The sequence below is a fragment of the Amphiura filiformis genome, chromosome 6 (assembly GCF_039555335.1).
Source record: "Amphiura filiformis chromosome 6, Afil_fr2py, whole genome shotgun sequence".
In the NCBI taxonomy this organism is placed as follows: Eukaryota; Metazoa; Echinodermata; class Ophiuroidea; order Amphilepidida; family Amphiuridae; genus Amphiura; species Amphiura filiformis.
Window position 1 is genome coordinate 18,258,862 of NC_092633.1, and position 18,714 is coordinate 18,277,575.

The 18,714-nt window shown below is 35.8% G+C and overlaps 2 protein-coding genes across 2 annotated transcripts in view; both read right to left on the minus strand.

Moving 5' to 3' along the window:
• LOC140155088 (ADP-ribosyl cyclase/cyclic ADP-ribose hydrolase-like) overlaps positions 1-9,214 on the minus strand; it is a 24,141-nt gene extending 14,927 nt beyond the window's left edge. Inside the window, exons 1-2 of the mRNA XM_072177787.1 lie at positions 8,978-9,214; positions 1,217-1,440 (exon numbers count right to left, since the gene is read on the minus strand). Of these exons, the coding sequence (XP_072033888.1) occupies positions 1,217-1,425 (209 nt within the window). The 5' untranslated portion in view covers positions 1,426-1,440; positions 8,978-9,214. The remainder of the gene's footprint in view (positions 1-1,216; positions 1,441-8,977) is intronic.
• On the minus strand, positions 7,619-18,325 carry LOC140154382 (uncharacterized). Its single transcript, XM_072176949.1, has 3 exons — positions 18,177-18,325; positions 15,786-17,883; positions 7,619-7,801 (listed from the first exon to the last, which is right to left on the minus strand). The coding sequence occupies exons 1-3, from the start codon at positions 18,323-18,325 to the stop codon at positions 7,619-7,621; spliced, it is 2,430 nt and encodes an 809-aa protein (XP_072033050.1).
• Positions 18,326-18,714: the final 389 nt, after the last annotated feature.

Consider the following 18,714-nt stretch of genomic DNA (forward strand, 5'->3'; position numbering starts at 1 on the left):
GAAGGGCATGCTAAAATAAGATCTCTTTTAATATAGGCTCGATGCAGAGGAAGGTAATAATTATGACGAAGAAGAACAAGAAGGGAAGAATTCAGAAGAAAAATTACGAGAAGTTCTAATGGATTGTAATATGATGATAAAGGAGAAAAGGAAAATATTTTTCCGAAGCATCGGCGTAGATCGGGGGGGGTCCATACAATCATCCCCCCCATGTTGACGCCTGTATGGGTTTCTGACTAAGGGGCCGTCCATAATTTTCGCCATTTTAAGTTATGCACAAAGCGTGCATAAGAGGGGGGGGGGGAAAAGGGGTAAAAATTTGGGCATGTGTGCATAAGAAAAATGGCGATTTGTTTGAGCAATTAAAAAATATGAAAGTGTAAAATAATGGTATTTTCCCAACATTTTATTCATCGCTCTTTTAAAAACCTAAGAAAATTTTAATGAAATTGTTTAACAAATTCTATTATACCAATAGTGATTTTATCTTTAATGTTTTATTATGCACAGGAGTCCTATACCTTTTGCTGAATACAAAACTTAATTATAGCACTCTATACAGCATCTTACCTTAATTTTCAACAGAAAATTCCTAAAAGTTGAAATAGTAAATTCAAGTCTCTCTTTCGTCAAACACGGTTTAAATTCTGGGCAAGTTTTCTGAGACCCAGTAGGACATACTCAAAAGAAAATAAAGTTGCAAGGAGACCTTAACACCATTCCTACTGTTTAATTTTGATTTATAGTGGGTACTCCCGCACCAAAGTTGCATCGTATAGGCTACGCCTGTACTAAGGTATCCACAGAGTATTTTGGATCAGTAGTAGGTCCCCATTCATAGCAAATTTTTCGCCATTTTATTTGTGCATAACTCGAGGGGGGAGGGGGGTAAAAAGTTATGCACCTTTTGTGCGTAAGTGAAAATGGCGAAAATTATGGATGGCCCCTAAATTAACGTCATATTTGACCATTTTAGCCCCAAAGGTGCCAATTTTGTGCCATTTTCGCACCATATTTCATCATTTTAGCTTCTTAGCTTCAATATGGCAAAAAATTTTGCACGCTACACGCGCATTTCTGCAATAAACTTGGTCTCCAAAAGGTGCTGGATTCACTATACTTCATCAAGAATGTTTTTCCAACCACATCTCACCAATAAAAGAAATCTAAGCCACTGTTCTGAAGAACCTAAGAAATAATATTAAATAACAAGAACCTCCTGTTGCATTGATCAGTTTGCAGACACTGTATATGTTCATGGCATCTTCCTTGGAATATTTCTGCTATATTTTTTGTTGTTCCTGGACCAGCATCCGCCTGTCTTCGCCACATGTGTGCGTTTGCTTCAAGAGATGTCAGAAGAACAATACATAAGATGATGCAGAAATGAACAACGGGTTGCAAAGTGGTGTTTTTGCCATCCATATTGTCAATACCAAGCTGTTAAAATAAAACAAAATACGGTAGGTCGACATCACAATAAAACGTTATTTGCAGTTTATTTGTATAAATCAGTTGGTTTCAAAAATAATAACGTTTAGATCAACCTGTCCAATATTCAGAATACATTGAAGCAGTTGCTATAACTTGCAACGTGTCCTTCGATATTTCTACTCTCCTGGTGATATTCTTGCTATAAGTGTATCCATGACAATTCCGTTTTGTTTTATAGGTGACATCACCAAACACAAACATGTTTTTAAAACGTTATAAACGAATTATAAACGCGTTTTGATTTTTTAAATTATTATTAAAACAATTTTTTAAATATTGAATAGAATCGCAAATTCCTAAAACGTAGGACTTATTTTTTATGGGAGCAGTTTTTTGTTTAAAGAACAAATAAATTGACGTAGGGACTTATTTGCTTTTGATAGCATCGGTTTAAGGTGGGACAGGTGTAATTGACACTTTTTTGTGTGGAAAGATCATAGAAACTCTTTACATGATTCATTGTAACAGGCATAGAATTAAATGTAGAAAAACAGATTCAATTCAAATTTTATGCATATTAATTAGCTAATTTGCATATTTAATTAGTGAATATTAGCCGTTTTTCTATCAATTGGTTACTTGACGCCAAGACTTTAATTTCTAAAAGATAACGTTAAATGTCGGGTTATATAAAAGACTTTAAAAAAAAATTTTAACATTTTATACAAAAAACACTACAACAACATATTTTTGAAAATGTTGTCAAAATGTTATTGCGTATTTTTGGCAAAAAGGTTTGCAAATTATTTTTTCAACTCTTTAAATAACATTTATTTATAGGCTAGAATGTTTTGCATCAAGTTTTCAAAATGTTTTCTACATAATTAGAACGTTTTGAACTCTTTACACCGTATAGCGTTCAAATTCAAGTTATCGGATACACGGTATGCAGAAGCTGCAGTTTGACTTCTGTATTTGTAAAACTCTTTGATATTTACAGCCGATTACATTTAATTTCTCTAATTCATGAAATTTAACGATATTTTGTGCACTTGGTGTGTATTCATGCATGGACTAATATATGACCTCTTTATTACTAGGCCTGATTCGGAACGAGTGATTCGGAACATGGACATGCTGAATACATCCTGATCACCTGATCTTGGTATCATGGTAATCAATACCTTGCAATAATTACATGGTGTCTCAAAATTATTAGAATACTTTGGTATAATCACTCCAGGTGATTTAGATAACAAACTTATAATTTCAATATCTTTCCCGCAACTGCTAGAAACACTTGATTTTATTTTCATTTTTATGACAGTAACATTCCTACATTAAAGCACTAATTGATTTAGCAATAGTGATTTACATAAAGAATTGATTCCTATTTAAATGTTAGATTTCACTGATCACATTGTCCCCTTTTGATTTCGTCCCAAACATATGAACTATAAAACGAAGAAAATTGCTATTTCATTCTAGCGCCTACAAATAAATTATGCGTGTACATATAGCTCACCGATCGCATCATGAATATTGGCGTATAGCTTCACGCAGCTGGGACGAACAAACAAGACGTTAGACGAACAGCGACATGCACACAGTTTATACGCCACTGATTCGATGATTCAATAAAACACATGCACGCGATGCACGATATACCACTCGATCGGAGAACTCGGAATAAAACCGGAAATTTCCGGATTTAATATAAAAACTTAAATTTTAATGCAATTAGAGCACTTCAGGCTTAGTCTTTCACGTGGTATTTAGTACCGTACACCATTGGGCATTACAATCATGAAAAAAGTAGAAATTCGAGAAAAATTCACATATTAAGGCTTTAAAGTAGGGTCACTGGGGTTAGCAGCACTTTTGGACAGATGTTGATGGTTTTAAAGCAAAAAAAAAAAAAAAATGAAAATGGCGTATATCGCCTTCATCTGATCTCTTATTGTGTTCAATGACACTACAAGGAAATGGCCGCCAAAATGGTGAAAATCATCGTCATTACCAATTTGGTAAAACTGACGCATGAAACGCTTCTAGAAATTGAAACGTTCTGGAGCTTCTGCTTGCTTCGCATAAGGCCAAATTAAAAAAGCCCTATTGCCCTTTCCCGACCGATCCACATTTGTAATATTTCTAAAATGTTTTTACTGTGCAAAAGAATACCTACCCAAATATTTGATTTTCAGGATTTTTTTATATTCATATTCATAAATTGACACTTCTTATATACTCAGAACATATAGTTTTTAAATAGTCATACCCATTGCAGTGTTTACAATGAATAACGGTCCCGAAAAAAAAACAAGAAGAAAAAAGAATTTATCGACCTATACCGACCATCACAATTTTGGAATCGAAAGGGAAATAGTTTTTTTTAGGACTAAACCAACGGATAGTAGTAGCCTAGGCCTAAATAAAAATTCCCTTTAAAAGGGAAAGCCAGCCTCAATGTAGAAGAGGTCTTGTAATTAGTTTTGGTCAATGTGAAAGGCATTTTTAGGATCACGGCTTACTACATCCATGTTACATGACAGTCCACCAAACCATCAACGGTGAGAAGATGTACACTGAAACTGCAGAAAACATTAACTCCTAATCTCCTGTCAACTCTTTAATTCATTATTGTTCATTATTATTAATTCATTATTGTTCTCTAAATTGTTCTGTTCTGGTTTTATTTGTCTTTTCAGCTTTTTACCCACGATATTTCAATTTTCAATTTTTAATACCATAACTTACGAACTCAATTTCTTCGCTTAGGAATGTCCGATTTTATTGGGGAAAACGGCGTTGTGGAGCAAAATAGCTCTTTATGTGAAAGCCTCCAAATTTATAAGCTGTCCAAAAGATGTCTGTTTTTGACATGATACGCCACATTTCTTAAAGACCCATTCAGTGATCCCAGTGCAAGAGTAAAAAATTAAAATTGTTTATAAATTGCTTAAAAGAGAAGGATAGGCCTAAGTCATTCAAATTGTCATTTGGTATTTTTGATACTGTCAGTATCTAAAAATACAGATTCGTGTAAAATGTCTTATTTTGTCTTAAATAGGCCTACACGGCTTTTGGCTGAACCATTCGCAGACTTAGCACATCTATGTAATAACAAAGGTACGGTACCAAAATTTTGATGATTTTTACGATCGTCCGGATGAGCAAATCACTGAATGGGCCTTTAATATTAATAATAGATAAGCTGCCTTTAAAAATATAAATTGCTTAAAAGAGAAGGATAGGCCTAAGTCATTCAAATTGTCATTTGGTATTTTTGAACTGCCAAATTTGGCAAAAAAATTAAAAAAAACAGCAGTACTGACGAAGTTCAAGCCCCGCCATTCAAATACTTGTAGCTAATTTTAGATACTGTCAGTATCTAAAAATACAGATTCGTGTAAAATGTCTTATTTTGTCTTAAATAGGCCTACACGGCTTTTGGCTGAACCATTCGCAGACTTAGCACATCTATGTAATAACAAAGGTACGGTACCAAAATTTTGATGATTTTTACGATCGTCCGGATGAGCAAATCACTGAATGGGCCTTTAATATTAATAATAGATAAGCTGCCTTTAAAAATATTATTGACAATGTTGAGAGTATAGGAATTACCTTGAAAAATGTCTCAAAAATACAACATGCCAGTTATATTCCGGTCTGAAACGATCAGACAATATTTTAAACATTAATAACATCATAAACCCAAATCGTGAAAAAATCACCCCGGGTAGATTTTTGGCTATTTCTCCATTTACGATCCTGCCCAAAAGTGTCTGCTTTCGATATACCACGTCACAAATACTACACTGCACTGACTGCAGGTTTTAGTTAAAAGGGCATTTCGTGATCCACAGCATCATCCCTAACTTTTCTCAAAAAAGTTGAGATTTTTATATCACTGGAAACCTCTGGCTACATAATGTTTATGTACAAAATATTTCTTGCAGATTAATTCGTTAGCAAAGTAATCGTGAAATTTGAATTTCGTTCTGGTATACCAGAACAAAATTGCAACACATTGTGTACACATAACCATGCATAACTCGTAAAGGCAAAATCGGAATCAACTGAAATTTTTAGAATAAGCTTTTTTGTGGATATCTACTGAAAATGTCATAAAAAGAGGATGCTAGGATCACGAAATACTCCTTAAATTCGCCATATAACATAATATAAACTCACCTTACATGTACATTTTTTATTTTAAAATAATTTGATATTAATTCGCAATGTATAGTTTACTATATGATAGATGGTGGCAAGAACATTTATAAAGGACTGATTACTCACTGCAATCTTCACTCTTGTGTGTTTTGACTGTAAGTTTATGAATCAAATAAAAAAGATAGAAAGTAGCTTCACTTACGTTATGTGTCATTTTATTTATAACATAGAAGTTATTAAATTAATAAAGTAAGACAATTTATTTATCTATAAGTGCATGTCAAATGGGTACATTGTTCAATACTATAGGCCTACATGCATAAATTATGCCCATATTATAGCTAGGCCCTAAAAACTTTATTTTGCATCGGATTTTTCCCGTTGAAAAGGCAAAACTGATGTTCATGATAGCAACTATTTCATCAATAGCATTTTGAGTCATTTTTATCCATAAAACGACACAGGATAGGATAGATAATTACTTTGACATCAATATGGTCCATATGATGAAGATTTTGATTCTTAGATCTGTTATCAACATGATATCACCACATCTGTGATATCACGCTGTTCAGTGGTCAAGGACCCCGGGTCAAAGACACTGAAATGACATACTTTTCTTCTGCTGACCATATGATGCTGTATAACTATTATTGTTACATTTTAGTATACCTAAAACTTTTATTATTAATTCAAACATAACTTTGTTACATTTTTCGTTCGTTGAGGCCATATACTTTTCTAAAACTTTTTAAAAAAATTTAACCACAAAAAGTAAAAAAAAAATCATATTAATTCAAAACATAACTTTTTGTCCACTCCTTTACCGACATAATACTCACTCCCCGTTTTGATTGGTATTGTATTCGTTCGTTGAAACGGCAAAACATACTTACTTTTTTTCCTAACAAATCGAATTAAAATATTTTTTTTTTTTTTTTTTTAACCAAAAAGTAAAAAAAAAAAATCATTTCAATACCACTAAAATATAATCTCTTGAGTAAACTGACCCCAAACCTGAAACAGATCCAGCCCCGAATGGGCCGATCAAGCTTCTTCCATGAGTAAACTGACCCCAAACCTGAAACAGATCCAGCCCCGAATGGGCTGGCGAGCTGGCGCCCAAAAATGCCACCCCCACAAAAAAAAAACTAATACATTTCCGCCACTCATATACCCAGTAACAATTAGGGCATTAAAGTTAAACCGATATTTTCAGAAATTAAAGTCTTGGCGTCAAGTAACCAACTCATAGAAACTTAAACCGATGCTATCAAAAGCAAATAAGTCCCTACGTTAATTTATTTGTTCTTAAAACAAACAAAAAACTGCTCCCATAAAAATAAGTCCTATACGTTTTATAAATTTGCGACTTTCTTCAATATTTAATTAACATTTGTTTAAATTAAGCAATCTACATAGTTTAGAGCTAATTCTTCTCAACTTCAATTAAAAACCAGTCACGTCAAAATGTGCGTTTCAAAAGTGGTCAGAACATAATTAATTCTGACTGCAGATTATTTCATTTTGTAATATAGCATATTAAACGCGTGTATATCGATGGTCCACAGATTATGGTCTGTGTAGTAACTAGCCTTGATCAAGGCTTCCTCCTTACTTTTTCTCTATTCATGCTCTTCTTAGGACCCATGGTCGAAGTATCATGGTCGAAGTATACTGGACTCCCTCAAATTTTTAGTCAGGTCAGAATTTTTGTGTGGAACATGAGCTTAGGGAGGAAGTATACCGTGTGGACATGGTGTGCATTTTGCTCAAACACTACATGTACCCCTGCAGTGCACAGTATGCCTGGGATAAAGTGTGATAAGAAAGTCCACTATCTAGCAATTCAAATGTCAAATAGATTTTCCCAAAGTTATGATGATAAATATATATGTTGAAAGAATAAATAACTTCAAATTTTGGAAAGAAATAGAAATTTTTGGCAAAGTTTCCATGAATTTTACATTCACTAACTATGGACGCCAAAGGACTTGAAGCAAGTCTATGTAGTAACAGGTACCGGATTGGCACTGTACTGCACTGGTATTCTAGAGTAGCCAGTAGCTGGGCAGCAGCACCTATGGGTCGGCTGCAATAAGAATCTGGTTGTGTAAACGTAGAATGAACTTGTAAACCTATTTGAGCGTGACAGGTCACGTTTACGTTTACGTACTCCACGTAGGGTCTAAAACAAATAGACAACCTGGAACAAAATTCCGAAAACTGTCTTTGAACCCAACTAGGCATGAAAATTCCAAAACTAAATATTAAATGTACTATATAAACACATCCAAAAAAAGAAAGTCCCTACTAGTCTAGTCTGAGTGGTCATAACTTTGAGCACAATTAATTAAAAACAATAAGACTTGATAAACGTGTGGAGAATTTTGTTCGCTGGCTAGGCCTATATCATGATACCAAACTTGTGTGCAACAAATTAACAATTTTTTGTGAAATTTCGTGCGATTCGAAAGTTGCACCGTCATTTAGGCCTATAAATACGTTTGAATGTGTCAATTTTGGAGAGCATTTAAAAATGCTCTCCAAATTGAAAAGACCGCGATCAAAGTGGGTCATATCCATTGATGGCTCACTCTGACCAGGGAAGTGCCACTAGCACTTCCCTGCTCTGACCACCGCCTACTTCAGGCGAGTGGAACATGTTAAGCCATGCAATTGTGCAAGTTTTCAAATTGCACCAAGTTACGTTATACGTCATTTCGATTCGTTTTGACTCGATCAATCTTATTGCTTTTAAATTGTGGTCAAAGTTATGACTACTAAAAGTAACGGGGACTTTCTTTTTTTGGATATGTTTAACAAAATACACCAAGGGGCTGTGCAATAATTATGTGTACCCCCATGGTGGTGGATTCTCAAATGCCCCCCCCCCAAATCGCTTGCTCCCTTTTTAACATGCCAAAAAATCTTTGACCCCTCTTCCGACATGCTAACAAATCTTTGTCACCCCCTTTACATTAAAACATATCGAAATATCGAAACGGTGCCCAAATAGCTGTGTCAAAAATCGCTTGCCATTCCATTCTTTTGGCCTGCCAGAAAATCTTTGCTCACCCTTTTTTGGCCTGTCAAAACACCCCCCCTTTTTTTTTGTTGACATGTTCTCGAACCCCATAATTCACCTCCCCGGGGTAGGGGGCCTACACACCGGCACACCGTGATAATTGCAATACCCCTAACAAACCTTAAAAATACAATCTTGCTATATAGGCCTACACGTACGTAGGACCACAGGCCTAAAATACTTCCAAAACGGAATACAAGCATGACTTCCATGCAGTTTACTGACTTCATTACTTCCAAATATAGGTATCTTTAATTTTAAAATGTAATTCCTTACCTGCAACCACTTCAATGAATGCTTTTTACACTGCTTGTGTCTGAGTTCACAACTGCCTACTATCCTAGTGACTACTATATAACATGTGCGTGCGAGAAATCGAAACTATGCATGTAGAAGTTCACTTCCTCATATTATTGCCAAATTTTACCATATATTTGGAATGATGTAAGAGGTCACCGGAAAGATATAGGATGCATAGAAAATGTATACCTTGGAAACACTGTGAAAAGGTTCACAAAGAATGTAGAGTTTTTCAATGAATTTAAATGTGACGATTGCATGGCGACCATAATCTACACACCCCCTTAAGGCGAGTCGGAGGGAAGCATGACCTATAGCGGTGTCTGATAAAGCTGACACACAAGAGGAATGGCAATATATATGGCATGGTCATTCAATAAGTTCTACCTCTACTTTTATAACTTGGTTCTGTAGATGCGAGCTTCTTCAAACTTGTGGTGATAAAAAGTCACCTGCACTTCCTTGCAAATGTATATAATATACTGATACCTTTTCCAGAGCTTTCAAGATTTTTGTAGGTGATCTCAGAACCAATATCAGATTTGATATACCGTAAACGGTAAAAAGTCTTAAAACATTTAAATGAAAATATGTGTATGTGTCCCTCTTATAAGATTAGCTCGATTGTAAGTGTTATGATTAGAAGATTAGAACTGAAACAACATCTAATGTAACAACAATAACATGAAATGCATTGTATTTTTTTAAACTTATCCCAGCATCCAATTTACAATTTTTTTTAAAACTTTTTTTCTACAAATTTACACTGTTATATCTATAAATGGCCTTTCGGAGCATCTGCTTAAGTTGGGACCATCTGTATGAAATTTAAGTTCCGTATGAGAGCTGGAAGTTGTGGTCACTTTCTATTTCAAATTAGTTTCCTTCTGAGTTTCCTTGGTGTTCAATTGTCAATTTACCAAGTACCATTTTCATAGCAGTGATTATTATGCCGTTAGCCCTTTTTCCAATACAGACACTTTCTGCATTAATGACTTTTAGGCATTTTAAAGAAAAATGTTAAATTTGATTACGTCTTTTATACGACTATGTTGCTTCAGAACTGCTCTTTTTTTGCAGAATTATCAGCCTATATTAGTGATAAGTGTATGTTACTTACTTACTTACAAGAACCGCAAGACATATTGAAATATAAATATATTGGCTCTCCTGACTCGTTTCCTATGATAGTAATGCATTATTATTAAGAAATATAGGCCTACTGCAGTTTTTTTAAATTTTTTAATTGCTAAAACTGGAAAAATATGGCTATAAATGGCTCCTGCCATCCGACTCGCCATAAATACACGATGTTATTGCACACCTTGGGTATTCCCCAATCGTCAGTCGTCACACTTCCATGATCAAAATGAACCAGGCCTTCACTTTGACTTTGACCTATGGACTCAACTGATTTGCCGAACTTTTATTTTACATGCAACTGTATTCCATTACAGTACACTCTAGGCTATACGCCGGTCTCGAATGAGCAGCACCGGTATTCTATGTTAGGTTCAATGAGCTTGTGTGTACTTTCAATTTTTCAAAGATACCACTTCACTTTGACTCTAAACCAAACACAAGTAGGCCTATGTTTTAAAACGTTTTAGACAGAGTTTTTAAAACACATTTTAAGGCATCATTTGTTATTGTTTGAAAATGTATTAAGTTAAACTTCGTTTAAAACATTTATAACCCAAAATTTACACGATTTCTGTCAACCTTTGCTGTGCGCCCTTTTGTATGTTTTGAAACCATCGCAAAAGGATTCGGCCTGTTTGTCCAAAGGGTCAATAGTCCGAAGGTTCCTTAATACGAAACCAAAATTGAATTATTTATCCAGAAAACCCATTTGTGTTGCAGCATATGTTTGTTTGTTTGTTTGTTTATTTATTACTTACGTATGCATTTATTGATTTTTAAATCTACTCTTTCTGTCTCTCCTGCCTTCATAATATACGAAGTTTTGGGATATCTCCATTCCCAATGTTTCTTTTAAAGCAAGAAATAACTCCGGCTCCGGTCACTTTCTGCTCCTGCTTGTGCAATAGGCCTACTGTGATAGACGACATTTGAAACCGTATTTGTTTGTTGTGGCGTTTGGGGGCGTTAATTAATTGTTTGATTAATAATTGTTTGATTAATAATTAATTAATTAACTAATTAATTTTCAGAGCCATCAACCCTTTAATTTAGCAGATAGGTGAGGTCTGCTTATTGTAAGGGGCGGTTTTCAGTGAACGGCTCTTTTTAGAGCCACCAAACCATTTAAATTAGCAGATAGGCGAGGTCTTCGAGGTGTTCAGTGAACGGCTATTTTCAGAGCCACCAAACCTTAGCAGATAGGCGGGGTATGCTTGTTCTCTGTTGACAAGGGAGCCATCAGTAGGTAAGGGGCGGCCTACATGTCTCATACTTAGGTACATTGTCCTGAAGAAGTCAGAGCTACTCCTGATGAAAGCTTGACAGTTCTTAACTTGTCCGACGGCGAACCCGCTAAAAACTTACCAATTGTTATGAACTCCCGTCGTAAAAGCCGCTCCCACAATTTTTATAGCTATATTGTTAGGTTGAAATTCTATGAAGAAATTATTTCAATCTATCATCATCAACCATATCATTACAGAATAAGATAATTTTTTCTCTACATTTCACTGGAAAAGAAGGGAAAAGCGATGTCTAAAAATTTCATATTTTTAAATTCTCAACGAGAAACTTAGGCACATTTTTGTTTACCAGTATTGACATTGTCCATATGTCTTAACGAAGGAAACTGTAGCATGTTTGGTATCCAAATAATTGCATGAATCTACTATATCCAAATATGTAGTTTGATTTCCCCCTATATGACAGTTCAAAATGGTATCGAGACTTTTGGGACACCCTGTATTTAGAGTAGTCAACGTGACGCATGACGGGTCTCAACACTATATTTTTGTACCTTTGCGTTGATTGAATAAAATACGCCCACAAAATGAAAATCTTTGTTCTTGTCATATTAATTAGGCAACAAAAACAAGTGTTTTTTTCGGTAGGTACCCGCGTATAATTTCGTTTTTGGGAACGAGTTTACCGTATTCGTTTTGCTATTATTTTGAGAAAGCCTGAAAAATGAAATTTTAAAGCAAATAATTAATGACAAGATTTTTTCTTATACATTTTATTTACAAGCAATATGATATCATTTAATCCAATGAACATCAATCTATTTTTCTACAACTTAAAATGTAATTTCTTATCTAACCTACTCTGCACTGGTGTGACAATAAATATTTGTCATTTTGAGGCATAAATCTTGACTCTACAATACATCAAAAACATATATTATAAAACACATTAGCATGCACCCCGGTTTATAGATATACTAGAAACAAACTTGTTTCGGCTTTCAAAAAACACCTTCGTATATTTGTTCATCAAATCAAAGTTACATAAGACATTTGAAAAAAAAAAAAACCCGAAGGCACAGCAAATCGAAGTTAGGCCAATATCTAATGAAGTTTCGAAATGTTTAATTTTTTGGCCAAAATATTTGATTGTCTAAAAATGGTGTCAAAATACTCCAGGACTGATAAATCGATATAGAAAATTCTTTTTTTAGATCGAAAGTTCCAAAACTATAATTTTTGAGACCATTTTTGAATGTCCAAAAAAGTTTCTATGTTGTCAATAATTGTATCAACATATTACTAAACCTTACTCAAGACCATCATTTTCATTATTACATGCTAAATACACATATAGATATAATATGAAATCTTATGGACTTGTTATTTCTTTAAAATTAAGATAATCTAAGTGCGGGTCAAAATTTAGACAATGAACTTGTCTGAACAAATTTCAAATACTTACCACATTTTGTAATTAATAATCGTTTGGTTAGTAAACTTACTGACCTGTTAACAGGTTTTTGTGCATGATTTATCAGATATATATTAATCAATCGAGTGTGTTATCAAAATTAAAGAAAAGACGCAAGTTGTGGAATAATTGTAAAAAGTTGGCCTTTTTTGGCCTCGTCCTCGCCCTCGCATTGTTCTTGTTTGTGATTTTATACTTCTTCAGAACTGATAACCAAATTGGTCTCAAACTGATGACAGTGGACTTAGTAGTTTTACAGATTATTCACATATTATGCCAGTTTAATCATTTACTGATAATTTGTTGATTTCGTTGGAGGACGGAAATATTTCTGACACCCGAGATCATCAGAGACATGTATAAGATAACTTGACTTAGCATCTATTTCTAACCAAATTGGAGAAATACAGTTATATACTATTGCGGTGAGTACTCGTAGAAACGGTTATTAGGGATAGTGTTAAAATATATTAGGGTTGCATTTTCATGCTTTCATATTCATATTTTAAGAACCAAAAGACCGGGCAAGCTGAGTGCTATATTGAACAAGAAGGTGATGCCGGGAAGGCGATTGGTTTTCACTCTATACTTAAGTGATTTGTTAGACCACACCACACTGAGTTTCTGATATCTTAAGTTTAGGATTTGGGGTTATGCTTAGGCTTATTTTTGACAGGGTATAGGGTGCAGAGGGTATTCTATTATTTACCTATATATACACACTGTAAACTGTTAATTTTAGTGATTTTACCCTGTTTTTATTTCTATAAAGTGACGTGAATTGAGATAGTTTGATTTGATTAATGCATTTCCAGTTTTTAATAAATAAAGTAAACTGTGTTAAAATTGCTGTGGAGAATAAATTTCACATGCATATTCAACATCCATCATCATCCGATGAAAAAATGCATCATTATCCGATGCACCGGTATGTGAATAATAACAATATCTTGGACATTTGCACAAATAGTCAATGCGATTTTCTGTCTCATAATTTTATTATAGTCTTTGATCTAAAACCAAAACAACCCCCACAATACACACCCCACACACCCCCTCACACACCCCCACACATAAAAACAAAGCAAAAACAGCCTTACCGATTGAGTGAATTTTCATCATTGAATCATTTTTAAAACTGGGTCATCCATATCGATTTCTAAGGTATCATTTACAAAATTATCCATATCTTGAAAAGTATTGATGCTATGTATACAATTTTAGTATCATTTTAAAGCTTATTGTCCCGTGCTTACAATTTTATTCAAATCATGAAATGACAAAAATGCGACTTGTTCTTGGTTTTGTCGGAACGAGTCACATATTTGCAAACATTTTTTGCCAAATATTTTGTCAACACAAAAATGTTTTTTGTTGTTAATGTTATGAAAAAGTTTTATATCCTTTATTTAGACCTACCCTTTATATAACCCGCCATTTAAACCTTTTCTGATAACCTTTTATAACATTTTACGAATGATGTTGAAAACGTTTTGTGTTTACTGCGTACGGTCCTTTTCAGCGTTCAAGCGAAATATTGAGTTCCAATGCAATAGACTGATGACGTATATTTATGAATAGAAGTCTCCTGCACAGCCAGTTTGGTTACGCGTAACCAAACTGGCTACGGAGGAGACGATACGTTTCCAAACCATTGCGGTACAGCAAACTCTTTTGATGTTCATTGATGTATATAAAGAACGGCCCTCGCCACAAAAAATTGGGAAGATTAGTTCCCGATTGATGCACACAGTTATGTGGGTCATGTAATGGTTACTTGCATAATAAATACAATATTAAATCCTTGTCTATAGCACGTTTGTGTGTAAATGATTTGTCATGGATGCTAATTCTAAAATGTTTTTTTTTTAAAAATTTTAGTCCAAGTATTTCTCATCAAGTTGATATAGGCCTACATATGAATCACATTTTACTAATATATAATAAAAAAAAAAGCGGCCTGATTTTATTCATATGTGTAAAACCATTAAATTCAGATTTGATTCAGAGGTGTTTTTTTTCTGATCATGACACCAGTAGGGCCTATACGTATGTGCGTTGACAGTGTTGGCAGTTCATTCTCTCAAAGTTGACCGTGTTCATATTTTTACGTCACTGTAGTTTCTAGGTCAAATTTGTTCGTTTTTCTGGAATATCAATTTTAAACAACTTGCTTACTTGCTTAGCTTAAGATGAGTGGTGTCCTCGAACTACAACAGCACGCCAAACCCTTCTGTCCTGCATGGCCGTTCGTTCCCAAATCCATAACATCCAGTCCAGTGTCCTGTTTCAATACATCCACGTATGTTAGAGGGGGTCTGCCAGGTTTTCTGTTTCCATGTTTTGGTGTCCAATGGATCAGCTTGGCTACAGGCTCATTTTTGCTTCTGTATGCATGCCCAGCGAAACGTGTCCTCCTCTCTCTGATCTTCTGTGAAAGTTTCGGTAGGTCCCCATACAGCTATTTGTTTGTGATGTGCTGCTTCCAATTGATGTTGTAAACTGCTCTAAGCATTCTTGTGTAGCAACCATCAAGTTCTTTACATAATTTGGGAGACATGGTCCATGCTTCACATCCATAGGTTAGTACAGATTCGACGGTAGCAGAAAATAAACGAGTCTTGAATTTCCTTGGGAGAGTTGACCTCCAGATTTTGTTGAGGCTGTTACATGCTCTCCATGCAGCTGCTTTGCGTGTTTTTACGTCTTTTTCCGTGCTAGCCATCCATGCACCCAGATACTTGAAGTCGCTCACCTCATCTAGTTTGGTGCCATTGTTTGTCTGCATAGATATCTCTTGACTATGGTTGAAAGACATGAACTTTGTTTTTGAAGCATTCATTTTGAGGCCAACTTTTCCAACAGATGATTCAACCCTTTGCAGTAGCTCTTGTGCTTGGTGGATTTCCTCTGAAAGTAGGGCTATGTCGTCTGCAAAGTCTAAATCTGTTAGCACTTCAGGTCCTATTCGTCTGCTTCGTCTCTTTTCCAGCTGGAATCCAAGCTGCTCTTCTCTGCCTTCGACTGCCTCCCTCAATGCGTAGTCCAAAACCACCACAAAGAGGTATGGGGCAAGGGTGTCTCCTTGCAGTACACCAGCAAGTATATCAAACAGATCAGTTTCTGCATCTGGAGAAACTACTTTTGCCTTGGTATCTTCATACATTCTTGCTATACCTTCCACAAGTTGATTAGGGATTCCATAGGCTTTGAGAATTTGCAGCATCTTTCCTCTATGAATGGTATCAAAGGCTTTCCTGAAGTCTATGAAAGTTATTATTGCAGGCAGGTTTTTGGCCTTCACTCCTTCAATGATCCTCCTTAGGGCCAGTATGTGGCTTACTGTTGTTCGGCCTACCCTGAAACCATTCTGGTTGATCCTAAGCACTTTGTCTACTTCAGGCCTGATCCTATTGAGAATCATTTTGTTGAATATCTTGGCTACAACTGAGCTTAAGCTTATCCCTCGATAGTTTCCTGCTTGACTAAGATCTCCTGACTTAGGAATTGGTACTATGTTGAGGATAGACCACTGGTCAGGCTTGCTTCCTTTAATCAGTGCATTGTTGCAAAAGTCCAACACTATGCCATCCAGATCACATCTTTTAAGTACCTCTGGTGGAATGCCATCCTCTCCACAACTCTTCCCTTCTACTAGTGCAGACTTTGGCTTTGCATATTCCTCCTGACTAAATGGTGCCACATTGATGTTGAGATCCTTGGCCACCGGTACAATATCCTCATCTTCTCCATCTATTTCTGGAGGGCTACCTAGGAGATCTTTGAAGTGGGTGAACCAGTTGTTAATCCTTTCATTCTGTGTGTCTCCCTTCAGCTGACCTTTCATTGATGCTTTTTGTCCAGTTATTTCATTAATTAGCTTCCAGCTTTGTCCATGCTTGCAGTTGTCATGCGCTTCCTCAACTGCTCTTAGCCTTTTACTTAGATCTTCTTCCGTAGCAGTGTTATATGCTTCCTCTAAGTTTGCCTTGGCTTCCTTATATCTGTGTCTGTTTTCCTCAGTTGCATCCAACTGGTACGCATCATAGGTTTCTCTGATGTCATCTCTTGCTCTCGTCACTCTGATATCACTTGAAAGCCGCACCTTCCTATTCTTCTTTTTAACTGGTATCACCTTTTCTGCTGCTTCCCTGTTGGCTTTTAAGAATCTTTCATACCTATCAGTAGCTGTTTCCTCCACTTCCTCCAAGGGTTGAAACCTGTTGTGTACTTCAACAGTATATAGCTCCTGAAGCTTGGAGTCTGAGCAGAGTGTTTTCCAGTCATGGTTCTTCCCTCTAGGCAGGGTCTTGGTCTTTCTCAGGCTGAGTCTGATCTTTGATGTCACAATTCTATGATCTGATCCTACACTTGAGAAGGTATTGTATGCTTCTGCATTTAGTAGGCTGTTTCTCCACTTTTTACGAAGAAGGATATAATCCAGTTGGTACTTGCTTCCTGCTGGGCTGCAGAAAGTCCACAGCTTTCCTTTCCTCTTCCTAAAATAAGTGTTAGCACAAATCAGGTTCTTTTCAATTGCCAGATCAACCAAGAACTTCCCATTCCTATTAGTCATGTCATGGTAGGTGAACTTTGCATCCTCTGTTCCAATTCTGCCATTGAAATCTCCTATAACCATCAAGACATTATGCGCAGGGATGGAATCTATAGTTCTCCTCAAGTTGTCATAGTGATCTTCTACCTTGTCTTCGTCTTCCACATTGGTGGGACAATAGGTAACAATAACAGTAGTTGCAGGGTTTCCTTGGAAGTTAGCAACCAATATTCTTTCTGTATGTGGTACCACACCAGCCAGTGAAGCCTTTGCATTTGCACTTAGCACTATTCCTACTCCCCCTGTAGCTGCACCTGCTCTGTTCCTGGTAGCTGATGTTGTGATAAGAGTCTGTCCCAGGATGTCTTCATATTTGACTGGTTCTTTATGTACTATGCGGTGCTCCTGGATCCCCAGGATGTCGATGTTGTATTCAATCAAATTTGACACTAGCTCTTCTCTACATCTGTTCTCTCGGATGGTTCTCACATATTCATTGTGGAGATGTTGACGATTTTCTTGCAGTTCATTAGGTTTTTCCTGTTACAAACGCTCTTATCAGACTTGTCCCTTCCCGGCTTTGAAGAAAAGTCGTCATTTGACTTCTTCAAATCAGCGTCAGTTTCAGAAATTGATGTTTTGTTAGGGACTTTAACCCTAGTGTTATATAGGTTTGCTGTCATAGTTTTTCTGTTGCTCTATAATATCTGTGGTCGCAACTCCTACAGAATGGTTTAACATTGGAGTTTTCCTTCTCACAGCTGTCCAGTGGCCGATGCATACGAGATATTATCTGATCCACATCGCCCTTCACTCTTACCATCCCGTCTCCAACCAGATATGGCAAGTAGTACAGGTCCCAGGACTCCCTGTTTGCGTTCACTGGCCGTGATATGAATGTAATCCATGACACCCTTATGTTCTCAAAAAAGAGGAGTCATTTTCATTGTCCTCATAATATGATGATTGTCAATGATATGATATTGTCCGAGCAATATATATGACCTTTAAAGAGAATTAGCCATTGCTCATTGCAATGAATCTAGACTATAGACAATATAAGTGTGCTCTTTCAGTTAATGACTTGAAATTTGCAAAATATTGTATGGATCAATCGGGGTTTTGACTTTTAAAACCTACATCTTGGTCAAAAATTGTGCACGAAGAGGCCGTTTCAACAGATTTACCACATTTGCCTTGCTATAAACATTGAATTTCGTCATCTGTTGACGTACATTTGTAATGAAAAAAATTGTTTTTAGCGGAAAGTGGTAGCTTTCGTTCGATGTAAAAACTT

Excerpts from the sequence above, each read along its gene's own strand:
- LOC140154382 (XM_072176949.1), bottom strand. The coding sequence starts at position 18,325 with ATGGATTACATTCATATCACGGCCAGTGAACGCAAACAGGGAGTCCTG. Across the intron at positions 17,884-18,176 it reads GCATCGGCCACTGGACAGCT|ATGTAGAGAAGAGCTAGTGT; the intron begins GTGAGAAGGAAA and ends CCGAGAGAACAG. Across the intron at positions 7,802-15,785 it reads TAGACTTTGCAGACGACATA|ACCCTACGTGGAGTACGTAA; the intron begins GCCCTACTTTCA and ends TATTTGTTTTAG.